The sequence below is a fragment of the Triticum aestivum genome, chromosome 2A, assembly GCF_018294505.1.
Source record: "Triticum aestivum cultivar Chinese Spring chromosome 2A, IWGSC CS RefSeq v2.1, whole genome shotgun sequence".
NCBI classification, from domain to species: Eukaryota; Viridiplantae; Streptophyta; class Magnoliopsida; order Poales; family Poaceae; genus Triticum; species Triticum aestivum.
Genome location: NC_057797.1, coordinates 177,042,711 through 177,054,603, shown reverse-complemented (window position 1 = coordinate 177,054,603; position 11,893 = coordinate 177,042,711). Strand labels below are relative to the sequence as shown.

General features: G+C 46.6%; 2 protein-coding genes across 2 annotated transcripts; one reads left to right on the top strand and one right to left on the bottom strand.

The window, feature by feature from the left end:
• Positions 1-967: 967 nt before the first annotated feature.
• LOC123188214 (HVA22-like protein k) lies at positions 968-6,585 on the top strand. The gene is made up of 8 exons (XM_044600252.1): positions 968-1,236; positions 1,980-2,038; positions 2,541-2,638; positions 3,109-3,160; positions 4,279-4,342; positions 5,475-5,570; positions 5,650-5,722; positions 6,218-6,585. The coding sequence occupies exons 1-8, from the start codon at positions 1,201-1,203 to the stop codon at positions 6,325-6,327; spliced, it is 588 nt and encodes a 195-aa protein (XP_044456187.1). The 5' UTR covers positions 968-1,200; the 3' UTR covers positions 6,328-6,585.
• Positions 6,586-7,824: 1,239 nt separating this feature from the next.
• Positions 7,825-10,727, bottom strand: LOC123188213 (zinc finger CCCH domain-containing protein 50). The gene is made up of 2 exons (XM_044600251.1): positions 10,507-10,727; positions 7,825-10,225 (listed from the first exon to the last, which is right to left on the bottom strand). Exon 2 carries the CDS (start codon positions 10,179-10,181, stop codon positions 8,172-8,174), a length of 2,010 nt encoding a protein of 669 aa, XP_044456186.1. The 5' UTR covers positions 10,182-10,225; positions 10,507-10,727; the 3' UTR covers positions 7,825-8,171.
• Positions 10,728-11,893: the final 1,166 nt, after the last annotated feature.

Genomic DNA, 11,893 nt, shown 5'->3' with positions numbered 1-11,893 from the left:
CTTCTTCTTCTTCTTCTTCTTCATGTGCAACATTTTGCATATCATCGTCAAGGAAAATTGATGGCTCAACAGCAACATTCTGCAACAAAATCAGCAACCAAGTCATTTTTTTTGCTGCGTGAAAAAATACGTAAAAAGCACGAACAAAAAAAAGTGGACGCAGCATGGCAATCATAACCCAAAAACAATTCCTGCATGCAGCATTTTAGGATGCAGCATGCAACATCTAGCAAGTAGCATGAAGCAAATGCAACACATGCTTGTAACATTTTATCAACATCCAGCAGGAAGAAACATCTTACTAGCATTAATTGAGAACATATTAGCAATATTACACAAAAAACAAACACAAGCATGTTGGCAACATCTCTTTTCAATCTCATGATCATCAAAGGTTGCAAAATTTTTTTTGTGAACAAAATGATCTAGGGTTTGCAATTGAATTTCATACCAGATCAAATTCATCCCGGCCATGCCGTGCTGCATCTTGGAAGACCACACCAGGGTTGTAGTACCGTTGCAGCACCGGTCCACTACTACCAGGGTCTTCCCTCCTCAGTGGGCTTCGGCCATGAACGGCAGCGGAGCTCGAGCCCAAATCCATGGCGGCAAGGAGGTCGTTGCGGATGTACGACATGGTTGAAGCAAGCACATGGCGTCTTGATAGATGAGGGAGCCCCTCCTCGAAGGTTATTAGGTCGTGGGGAACAAAAAACCGGCGGATCCGGCCGCCGCCGCCGCGGGTTGGGGAGCCGCCGCCGCGGGTTGGGGACGAACAGACGCGGGGGATCTAGCTCCCCTGTTTTCCCCGTTGTGGCGCGTCTTTAGCACGGTTGCAACATAACATACCATTTTTTGCTGCAACGGTTCATTAGGTACTCACTTTGCGCGCATATCTGACGGTTGGCGCTGACCGCATCGGACGGTTCGGGCTCGACCGGCCCAACTGTTGGGCCGGTGCGCCGGCGCAGATCGCTGGCCATCGGAAAAAGGCCTAGTGCGCTAAATCATCTCCACTTTTTTTGCTCCCGGCTTTCTCGTTACGGCCGGCGTCGCTTCTCCCGCAGGTTTGTGCGCGTGCCCTCCTCCTCTCGCGCCCGGAGCTCAGATCGCCGCGGATCCCTTGCTCTCCACGCAGCGGCCTCCCACCCTGGGTCCGCGCGCCGTCTAGGGATCCCGGCTCCTCGTCCGCGGCGACCGATGGCTGCTCTTCTGGCGCCCGCCATCTCCGGAGAGGTACGCGCCTCCCACCAAACCCTGCCTCGTACGGAAACCCTAGATCGCACGAGTCGCGCGAGGAATCTCGCTCCTCGTAAGGAGGCTGTGGGGTGTTGCTGTTGGCGCGCTTGCACCTTGTTCGTGTTGGAATTTCGCCCAGTCTGCTCGGTTGGGGAGACGATTGGGTTGGGTGATGGGCTCGCGCCGAAGCATGCATTGATTTTGCACTAGGAGGGCGTGTGAGGCGGTGAAGAGTGAGTAAGGTTAGGCGAGAAGTGCTTTGCTGCAGACATTATAATTATTACCCTGCTATTTGCAATATGGTCAAATTTGATTTCGATTTGATGGACTTTTTAGATTATGACTGGAGTCAGCTTAAAATAACCGTTCTGTTCTAGTGCATAGTCACTATTGACCAAATCAAAGTATGTCGGTGTGACAGGGTTTGATCTTGTTTGGTGTAGTTTGGTGTTCTTGTGGTTCGTTTCTGGCGATCCAAGTAGTTGAATTGAAACATAGAGTGGTAGTGTTTGCAATGGCTCTAAGTGTTGCATTTGGATTTTCGAGTTTCAGATAGTTATGTTGATACTGACTTCTGGCTGAGCAATCGATTGTAAATTTGTCTTGTGTTATTGTCTGATAACTTGTCTAAACTCGCAAGCATCCTGGATGGGTTCTCACTTCGTCTTGGATACAATCGTTACTTGCGAGTAAAAGTTATGCTTTGTGCTGAAATCCTGAGACTGCATTTCATCTCATAGGTTGGTTTGCGGCTTTTACTGGCACCACTAAGCTCAAATGTTGTCATCCGCACAGCCAGGTATACTTGAAACGTTGTAAATTAATTGGCATGGTTTTCATCTGGTTTCATGTCATGCTTCTCGTAAGTTGATTGTTTCTTTGGCTAGTTCGTTTTGTTAAGGTGTTTGCTTATTGTGCTTTTTAGGCGCATTGAGCGTGTTAGTGAATAATAATTGTACTATCATTTGGAGATCATCACATTTTTAGTTTTTTTATCTTGCTACACGCTGTCAAATTGTTGCCATCATCACTAAGTATTTTGTTCATATTAGTAACAGCTAATTATTTGGTCTATGCTGAAAGCAAGTGTCACATCTCATATGCATATGCTCATCTCCTAAATTTTAGCTACATGAGACGAGCACAATCTGTATTATCAAAGTGGCAAGATGCTAATGTAGTTAGATAATTGTCTAGGAGGTTGCAACCTATACTTATTGTAGCAACCCTGTTAATAGATGAGCTATTATTTTTGTTGTGGAAGAAATTCATCATATGATCCTCACTATGTGCTGGTACAGTTGTGCGGTGGGCATTGGTCTACCTGTATACTCCACGTACAGGGCTATAGAAAAGAAAGATCAAGATGAGAAAGAACGGTTGCTCCTTTATTGGGCAGGTAAATAATAAATGAATTTGTACTAAAATTTTCATTTCTACTGTGAAGCAACTTCTTTCAATGGACATTTTTTGAGGCATATTGATGTATTTAGTTATGCTAATTGAAAGTGAAATTACCTTTCTAAATTTTCCATATGGGTATCTGTACTCTTCAAATAAAAAAATCTCGGTGCAGTGGCTTCAATAAAAAGGGCAACCTGGTGCATGTAGCTCCCGCTTGCGCAGGGTCCAGGGAAGGGTCCGACCACTTTGGGTCTATAGTGGCTTCAATGGTGTAATAATTTTATTACGAGATTTGTATGTACATTTCTAAACAATAGGAAACAAACGATAAAATTCACTTTACGTGGACACAAATGGATATTTCCAAAAGCACATGTATCTTCACTCTATTTTTGTTTAATTTCATGCCCAAGATTTTCTAGATCTGTTGTTGCTTGTAACATTTAATATCCAATTATTTTGCAGCATATGGATCTTTTAGCATTGTGGAATCCTTTGCTGATAAGCTTGTTTCAAGGTATGAACAGTATTTGTCAAGGTCGAAGAGTACTTTCTCATTATTTGTGGCATTGATATGAATTGTAATGACACTGCGATGTGGGGTCTTTGTATCCCTTTGTAGCTGCCCCTTGCATTTTGGTATCAGATTCCATGTAGGCATCTTTAAATGCAAATATGCATACTGAATACTGAATATGTCCTACATATGGAAGTAATACGTCCTTATAGTTATAGGACACAATTGATATACAACCAAATTGATTTTTGTACAAACTATTATAGTTCCATAAAATGTATTTGTGAATTTCCCACGAAAAGTACTACATAATGCTTGTATTCACCTATAGTAAGTATTTAAGTAGCATCAGTTTATTGAATGTATCCTGTATTTGTGGATTGTGATTATTTCTGGCCCTCATCCTGTTATTACTGGTAAACTGCAGTAAAAATGTAAATAGTTGTCTCAGGTGTGCTGTCCCATGATGATTTATTAAATTTGTGTATGTTATCTTTCAACCGAACCTCTGCACCGCAGCCCTTGATGATTGCTGGTAGCCTGGTAAGTTAGCATACTGGCATGGACTGTAGTGCCTGCTTTACTTCAGTGAGTAATAAAGTTCCAAATACCAAAGGGGACAGGAGTGGCCGGGTTCCTGTTGTTCTATATATTACTTATTAAAGCGTAACTCATTACTTCCCTGAATCAGATCTTGAAATTTTTGAAATCCAAAACTAGTTTATCAAGGCAGACTGGTTTGGAGGCCATAGATTGTCTGGTTTACAGTAGAATAACAAACCCATACAGGTGTAACCCATTCCTAATCATGATTGGACATAAAAGTTGTACTGGAACTTGCAACCAGTAGGAAATTGCTAGAAACGGTTTAGGACTGAAAAAACCTAGGAAGCACTGAGAATAATTTGAGTTAAAAAACACGCAGAGTAATATTGGAACGCTTCAGTTTGATATTAAGTTATTTTGTCAACACGGGCAATGGCCACATCTCTTATTTCTTCTCTAGTGAATGTCTTGTATGATGCATCTAATTGTATTATAACCATTCTAAGCGAGTTATTTTCTACCTCTCCTAGAAAATATTTTTGATCATTCTGTACCCTGTTATTGCTTTGCAGTGTTCCTCTCTATTACCATGCGAAATTTGCTATCCTTATATGGCTCCAGTTTCCTTCAAATGGTGTAAGTCATAAACCAACTATTTTTCCAAAATGTTAATCTCTTTTTTTGTATTCCTACATCTATATGTACAACCGAAAGCTGTGCGCTATAACTTTTTTTATTGTTTAAATGATCCATAGAGAAGTAAATAAACAAAACATATTTTTTTACATGATATTTGTTGTTAACTTAATATGTAGCGAACTACTCCCTCCGTCCCATAATATAAGAACGTTTTTGACACTAGTGTAGTGTCCAAAACACTCTTATATTATGGGACAGAGGGAGTAGTTTTTGCAAATGATACATGTTTTATATGAATATCGATGTTGGACAGAGGTATGTCTAACTTTATCTACACCAAGGTTATCAGAATCAAGAAATATAAAACTGAAAACTCACTTGACTTGGTCAGTTGAGAATTCGGATGGTTAGTCGATTGATATGATTGTGACATTAAAGAGTGCAGTTGTAGTGGAAGCTGACAATTTGCAAGGTTTATATTTCTCATAGGATGATGTAGCCGGTGGCATTTGATTCTTGGCTATGCAATCTGAAACGAAACATAATTCCATATATGCCAGCCAGAATTTTGCCGGTTCCAGATATTCCATCGAAAAGTTCCTCTTTCAAAGTACCACTCAGAATTTCACCAGGTCCTTTGTATCACTTCCAAACTTTATTACCAACTAATTGGAATATGATGCACACATTTATTACACGACATGTATAAAAATCAGCATAAAGGGCCAATTTTTTTTCCTTTCAATTGTCTGTTAACAGTCAACTAATTGAAGTTGAATATTTGGGACTTGGTCAAAATCTGAGTGTTATATTTGGAAGAGGGCCTTTTTCTTGTGGCATATTTGGCACTAACTGAATTTGTGAGTCATCTGTTCTCAGTGCATTCCTTGGCCCAGTATTCTTTTCCTTAAGATAGAGTCGTGCTATGATTAATTGATTTTGTAGCCGAAAGCGTGTGATTTAAATTTTTGTATAGAGCTTTAAGCATCATGTTCATGTCCGTGTTACAAATTTTCTGCTGCTTTTCGGCCAGATGACATAATTATTGACTAGAAGTTAAATCTAAATTATCTGGTATAATTATTGTCCTTAGTCATTACTAATAGAGGTGTCCTTTTCTGTCTTTCAGGGATCAAAGCATGTGTACAGAAGATACCTGCGCCCGTTTTTCCGGAAGCATCAAGCAAAAATTGATAGAATCCTGAATATTTTGTCCAAGGAACTTGTGAGTGTGTTTTGATATGTATGTATACATGTTTTAATGGATATATTACTAATGGACATCAAATTCTCAACAAAACCAGACAAAGTTCGTGAGCAACCATGAAGATGAAATTCGTTTTGTAGAGAACATGGCCATCAGGGGTGCTACAACAGGTACAGAACGAGAATTAGATCCTCTACGATTGACAAAAAAAAAAGAATGCTTGTGCAGACAATACTTAATATTGGGCATACATGATAACTTAAATATCTGATCGTAAATTGGGGCCCTAACTTGTACCTGATCATTGATTTTGGTCATGGTATTATGATTGCACGGCCATGGATATTGATCTCTATCGGGCCAATTTCAATCTCCCTCAATCAGTATGATTTCAGTCATGTTTTATTGTTAACATCTTGCTAAATCCTTCATCATTTTCACCATGCTTTCTTAATATTTTGAACTACAGACAATCTTTTCATCAGCTTAATACTGTATACTGCAATGCCTTTTATGTGCTATCTTGCTTCTTAGAGTTATGTCCACAAGTTTACATTCCTAGCCTCGTACCTGCAATTGCACCATGCTGCTTCATATCTTTTAGTACATTATAAGAAGCTCACAGTTTGAGGTAAAATAATTTGTGTTGCTTGTGTGTGGAACAGCAAATTACATCGTAAATGGGCTTGACCAACCTGGACAATCAGAAGAAGTTAGCGTGACTGAAGACCCAAATTCAACTCCGACAGAAGAGCCAGACACACCTAGGAGTTGAAACATGAGCTTGGTTGCCACACTTGCCAGTCTCCCCGCAAGATGTGTCTGGTGTACCATCACTCTGCAGAAATGATCCTTTAGAACTGTGAATATGTGTTTCTGAACAAGTCGGATTACATTTCAAGCAATAGGAGTGGATACTGTCCACTTGTATCAGAGTACTCCTCGTATTATGGTGCTACAAAAGTTGCAGCACAGGTTTGTGGGTGACTGTTTGAAATCGACTGGAGTCTTACAATATACTTGCAGTTTCGTACGTTGTAGGATTGTCAATACTCTCATTATCATGCTTCGTGCAAGTTCACCAATAGCTTTTATTCTTTATAAAACTCAAGCAATTGCATAGTTCGCCAATTACCACTATACAAGAAATTACCAAACGTTTTTGTGTTGCATAGTTCGCCAATTACCAATGCAGAAGAAATTTATCCAAGCATTTTTGTGTTTTGCATAGTTCGTCAATTACCAACATGAGGGATGAACCAGCTTACTGTAGCAATAAAATCACCATTTTCATCTCTGGCAACAGCACCCGAAGCACCCAAAGCATTTTTGTGTGTTGCATAGTTCGTCAATTACCACTGTACTAGAAATTTATCCATACGTTCTTGTGCAAATAAAGCGCACTGCCTGCTGCGGATGATCGTTTACCTCACGCTAGGGTTCAAAGTCTAAATTTGCTGAACGATGCCATGTCATGGTAGTTGAAACTCGCTTTGGCTAGAACTGTTCGTTCAACGCTTATGACCGAACCGCCCACGCATTTTCTTGTTGGGAGGCGGCTGCTTTATTCGTCATCTCTGACCAGGGTGGTGGCTCAGCACGAAGAGACACATGTGGAGCAAGGAACTATGGTAGTACGTCCTTGGTAAAAAATGCCGCCAAGTCAGTGAATATTCAACTTTGAACCAACGTTCTTTATTCAGTCTCTGAACAAGAGAAGAGAGAACCCTTCAACAACGGAAAGGAGCATGCGTCCTAACGATGTGATCTGAGCTTACGAGGTGCCTTGTGCAATTATGTGTAGAAATGTTCCGCGTAAAAATGCATTTTTACCTCGCGAACGTTTCATTTCGCGACAAACTAATACAAAAGGAATCTACTCTGATTTACCCGATATGCAAGATAGTGCAAGGGTGCAACTACAGATCCTGCTTCTTCACTTCACAGCTAAAAGTTCGAATCATAATTATTCGGTCCACAGTTCCACAAACATTTGATACAGAAAATAGATAGGCATTATACAAAATCATTCATATTTCGGTTCCCGTGTCATTGACGAAATGCAGGTCTGGCAAAGATAAACATCATCTGTAGAGCAGATAATCACATTTATCTGAACCACGTTTTGAAGCATACAGACTGTCCAGTAACAATACTGCTTTCAATGTTTTACTAAAACCGCAGAGCGGCAAAACGAAAGAGGACCATACATCACAGGATCAGCAGCAGAACAGAATGAGATTTTTAAAGAAAAAAAAACAGAGCGAAAACAGACGGCAATCGACAATGTTATCACAAAATAATCATTCATTTTGATCAAGAATTGACAATTCTAGTCTCTTTGGAGGAATCTTGTATTCAAGACCCGCCTGAACTAACCAAAAGAATACTAGTTAGGACACTGAAGAGGTTGTTTACTGAATATCCTTAACTGCTTTCAGCTACCAATCTGTGACCGGATGCTTTGTTTGTTTCAACACCATCTCTGACTTTGCCACCAAAAATTCAAGAATAAAAATGAATAATTATTATTTACTAGGACCAGCAACTATTCTTTGGTAAATAACCACCTTGCAAAATGATGGTTTCATCAACTGTGGACTTGGCCGCCTCTTTCAGTCACTTCTGATCCGTCTGCAGCTGCTCAAGCCAAGCACCAATGGCCATCTGATCCAATAAATCAGCCTGGTTGTTCCAGTCAGGCCTGTTTGCCGATCCAGAAGCCATGCCTCCCGACATGCCCAGCTGCATTTCACCCCTGTTGCTGTTCAGTGACCGCCCCCATGGCGCATCTGGCTCCTTCTCTGCAAACCCTGGTTGATCAGGGCATCTCAACCGATCCAGCTCCTCACCATCAACACCCCAGTCAACCTTACCCATTGGGGAAGAACCCACGTTGCCCCATGAAGCAGCATTAGAATTCCGCGGCGAACCCACGGATGGTAGCTGGTGCTTGTTCAGGTTAGAGAACTGCTCATACATCTCACGCTGTGGGACAGTGGCTCCGAAACGGGCACTCATGGGCGATGTTGGCTCCATGAGCCGAGGGGATCGAGGAGACATGCCGCCAATTGGAGAATGGACAAGCGCTGCCGGGTCAAGAGCCCTTGGTGAGTACATTCTGTTGGTGTTGACAGGCGAGAGGAGACCCTTCTGCTGATGAAGCTTGTTAAGGATGGCTGATTTGTGGGCTGGCGAGTAGGCTGAGTGACCTTGATCATTGGTGAACCTCGGTGACATTGCCATCTGTGAAGCATACATATCTTCAAGACTGGTGGGGGCAATTGCTGTAGGCCTGATGCTAAGGCCGGTAGAAAGCCGGGGCTGCGGACGGCTGCTGGGAGGGAGGCAGAGTGCCCCAAGGTACTGTGACTCCCAATCGAGGAGCAAGCCAAGGTCTTCAACGGTTGCGTCTCTTGCATTGAAAGAAGAACGCAGCCTGCTACCTTGAAGCCAATGCGCAGAAGCAGCTCCGCCATTGTTCACGGCAGATGGTGATCCAGGAGGCGGCACAAAGTGCCTGGGAGACCCAGGAAGAAGCCCAAGTGCAGCAGCGGCAGTCATGTCAATTGATGAAGTTGCACGGGGTGATAGCAGACCCGCACCACTGTTGTGAGGCACATAGCGGAGCTCATCTTCATCGTGTGCGAAGAAGCAGATGCGGCGGGCGCAAGCAGCTCCCTCCTTGCAGAGCCTGGTGCGGTACTGTGTCGGGTGCAGCCAGCTCTCGAACACGCCATGGGAGAACTCACAGTTATCGCCACTGGGGCAGCCACCAGGGCGCCGGAAGTTGGGGCAAGGCACCGCAGTGTAGGGGTGCTTGCGGGGGTCACGGCGGCGCGCGTTTTCGCCGGGGTGCACGAAGGGGCACTCGGTCCAGTCATGCGAGTAAGCACGGGAGCACGGACGCACCTTGAAAGCAAACATGCGGAACTCGTCCGAGGCATAGACGCTGCTCTTGATGTCCGGCAGCGTCGGATCCACCGGGTACTCCTTCTTGGCGCGATCCACGGTGATGGGAGAGAGCGACGACGAGCGCGACGACGGCGACCTGTTGCCCTCGTCGTCTGGCGAGGACGAAAGCGGCGGGGACGACGCGCCAGAAGCCGCCGAGGTGGCGACGGCGAGGGCCCGGCGGCGGCCAAGAAGTATCTCGAGATCGCCCAGGGCGTCTGCCGAAGCCGGAGGAGCCCGGACGACGTCGGCCGGGACGCGGCCGGTGGAGTCGGCAGTAGCTGGGTCCGCGCCGGCGTCAAGCAGCATCTTGACGACCTGGACGGCGTCGCAGGAGCCGCCGGAGGCGGCACAGTGAAGCGGGGTGAAGCCATCGCCGCCAGGCCGACGAGCTACATCGACCCAGCCGGCGCGGCCGAGCAGCAGCGAGACGACCCGCGCGCTGCCGTACGTGGCCGCGACCATGAGCGGCGTGCGCGGCTCGTACGCCTTGCTCCGGCCATACCAGAGCCCGACGTCATCGGCCAGCTCGGCCGCCTCCTCGCCAGCTCCCTCGAGCGCGGCCTTCATCCCATCAACGTCGTCCGCCGCGGCGAGCTCGAGCAGCGCCGCGAGCCTGTCCCGCCGGCCCGCGCCGGCAGCCTGAGCGCGGTCGAGATCGGGAAGGTCTCCCATTGCTTGTGCTAGCGGACAAGGAGGACACAACAAGCTCAACACATCTGCGGAAGAGGCAAGACCAGGAGGGGTTATATAGATTCAGCAGCTGGAGGAGACGGCCCCGGAATCGGGATCAGAAATCGTCCAACAAGGAAGGCGAGGAAAAGGAAAGGTCGGGGCCGACGAATCGGAGCTCCGCCTCGTATGGCAGGGAACCAATCAGCCGAACTCAATCGGGATGCTAGCACCAGGAGGAGGGAGCGGACGCCGATCCGAACACCGGAATCGACGGGGGCAAGGGGAGGATTGTTAGGAAAGTATTAAATGAGCAGTATCAATTTACCTCCCGGCGCGGGACGATCCACCCCTATCCAATCCGGTCGAGCTGGATCGGAGGAGCTCCTCCTCCCGTCCTGTCCGGCGGCGGGTGACTTCGCCGGAGAGGCGAAACCAAAACTGCCTTGGGGGACGGAGCAGAGCCTAGTGGTCTGGAGAGAGAGAGGGAGAGGAACAGCGGGGAGGACTCGCAGTTTACTGGTGGTGGTGATGGTGCCGAGGAGTTAAATTGTCTCATTCCTCGGGCGCAGCGGCCCGCGACCCCCCGGAGATCCAGCCCCCGGCCCTCCACCGCCACCGACGTGTGGTCCCGGTGGTACGTCGGGCGACGCTGTCAGTGAGACGGCTGGGTAGGGTGGAGATCCGCGCGGTGCGGGGTTTGTAAATGGGAATTCACTGCGTGGCGGGCCCCGCGCGGGATTTCAAACAGGCGGGTGGTGCTGACCGCTCGCGTCGCGGTGGGGTCGGGGCGGCCGCTGCCCGGACACGCGGGCGCGCATCGGGCCGTCGGTCGGCGGGGCGGACGGCCCGGATCGCGCGGGGCAGGTGGCGGATGTGAGATTCGGCGCCGAAAGCCTCGGTTGTATCTCCGTCGGGGCCGTACCCAAGGTCGGTTTCGCTCGGGGGTGAAAGAAAGGTCGTCGGTGGCCCCGCTCCCACGTGCTCCCGGTGCACGGTGGACCGCCCTCTCCGCCGCCCTGCCCGAGCGTGGCAAACGTGGTTTGTTTGCGGCCTGGGCGGTGGGCTCGGTCCAGTGGGGAGGGATGGTGCGCGCGGCGGGCGGACGCGCCGAGGGGACCGCGGAGGTGGATTGGAGTTAGGGGGATGGGCCGGTGGAGTCCGCGGGGAGCGGGCGGCTGTCAAAGTTCGTGTGCCCGGACGTGGGCCACGCCCGTCGGCGGAAGGACGGGCGGGGAACCGTTGTCACGTACGCGCGGCATGGCGGCGTACGTTTCTCTGTCACGTCCGTCCGCTTCAGTTCGTTGCAGTTTCTCCGGTCCGTGCGTGTTTATCGGGTCGAGTCAAACTATGCATATATCAGATTCCTTTGAAGTCAAACTATGCTGAGTTTGATCAAATTTATATTAAAAAATTACTCTCAACATCTATTATGCTAATGTTATACAGTATGGATAATTTCATAATGCATCTAATAATACTGATTTCATATTTTTAATATTGATATTTTCCTATAATAAAGTTGGACAGAATTTTATGAAATTTAACTTCATACAAAATTTATATGCAGACTAACAAAAACGGATGGAGTATCTCCAGCAGATGATGTAAATTTTCATGACCAAAAGTAATTTTAGAATAGAAGGGAGAATGTTTTGGACCCTAATATCTAGTTGACGTTCCTCCTGGGAGAGGGGTGGCGCGAATGAGCCGAT

Bases quoted from the DNA above. Each gene is read 5' to 3' on its own strand.
- LOC123188214 (XM_044600252.1), top strand. From the start codon at position 1,201: ATGGCTGCTCTTCTGGCGCCCGCCATCTCCGGAGAG. The intron at 2,639-3,108 runs GTAAATAATAAA...ATTATTTTGCAG, and splicing joins GTTGCTCCTTTATTGGGCAG to CATATGGATCTTTTAGCATT. The intron at 5,723-6,217 runs GTACAGAACGAG...TGTGTGGAACAG, and splicing joins CATCAGGGGTGCTACAACAG to CAAATTACATCGTAAATGGG.
- LOC123188213 (XM_044600251.1), bottom strand. From the start codon at position 10,181: ATGGGAGACCTTCCCGATCTCGACCGCGCTCAGGCTGCCGGCGCGGGC.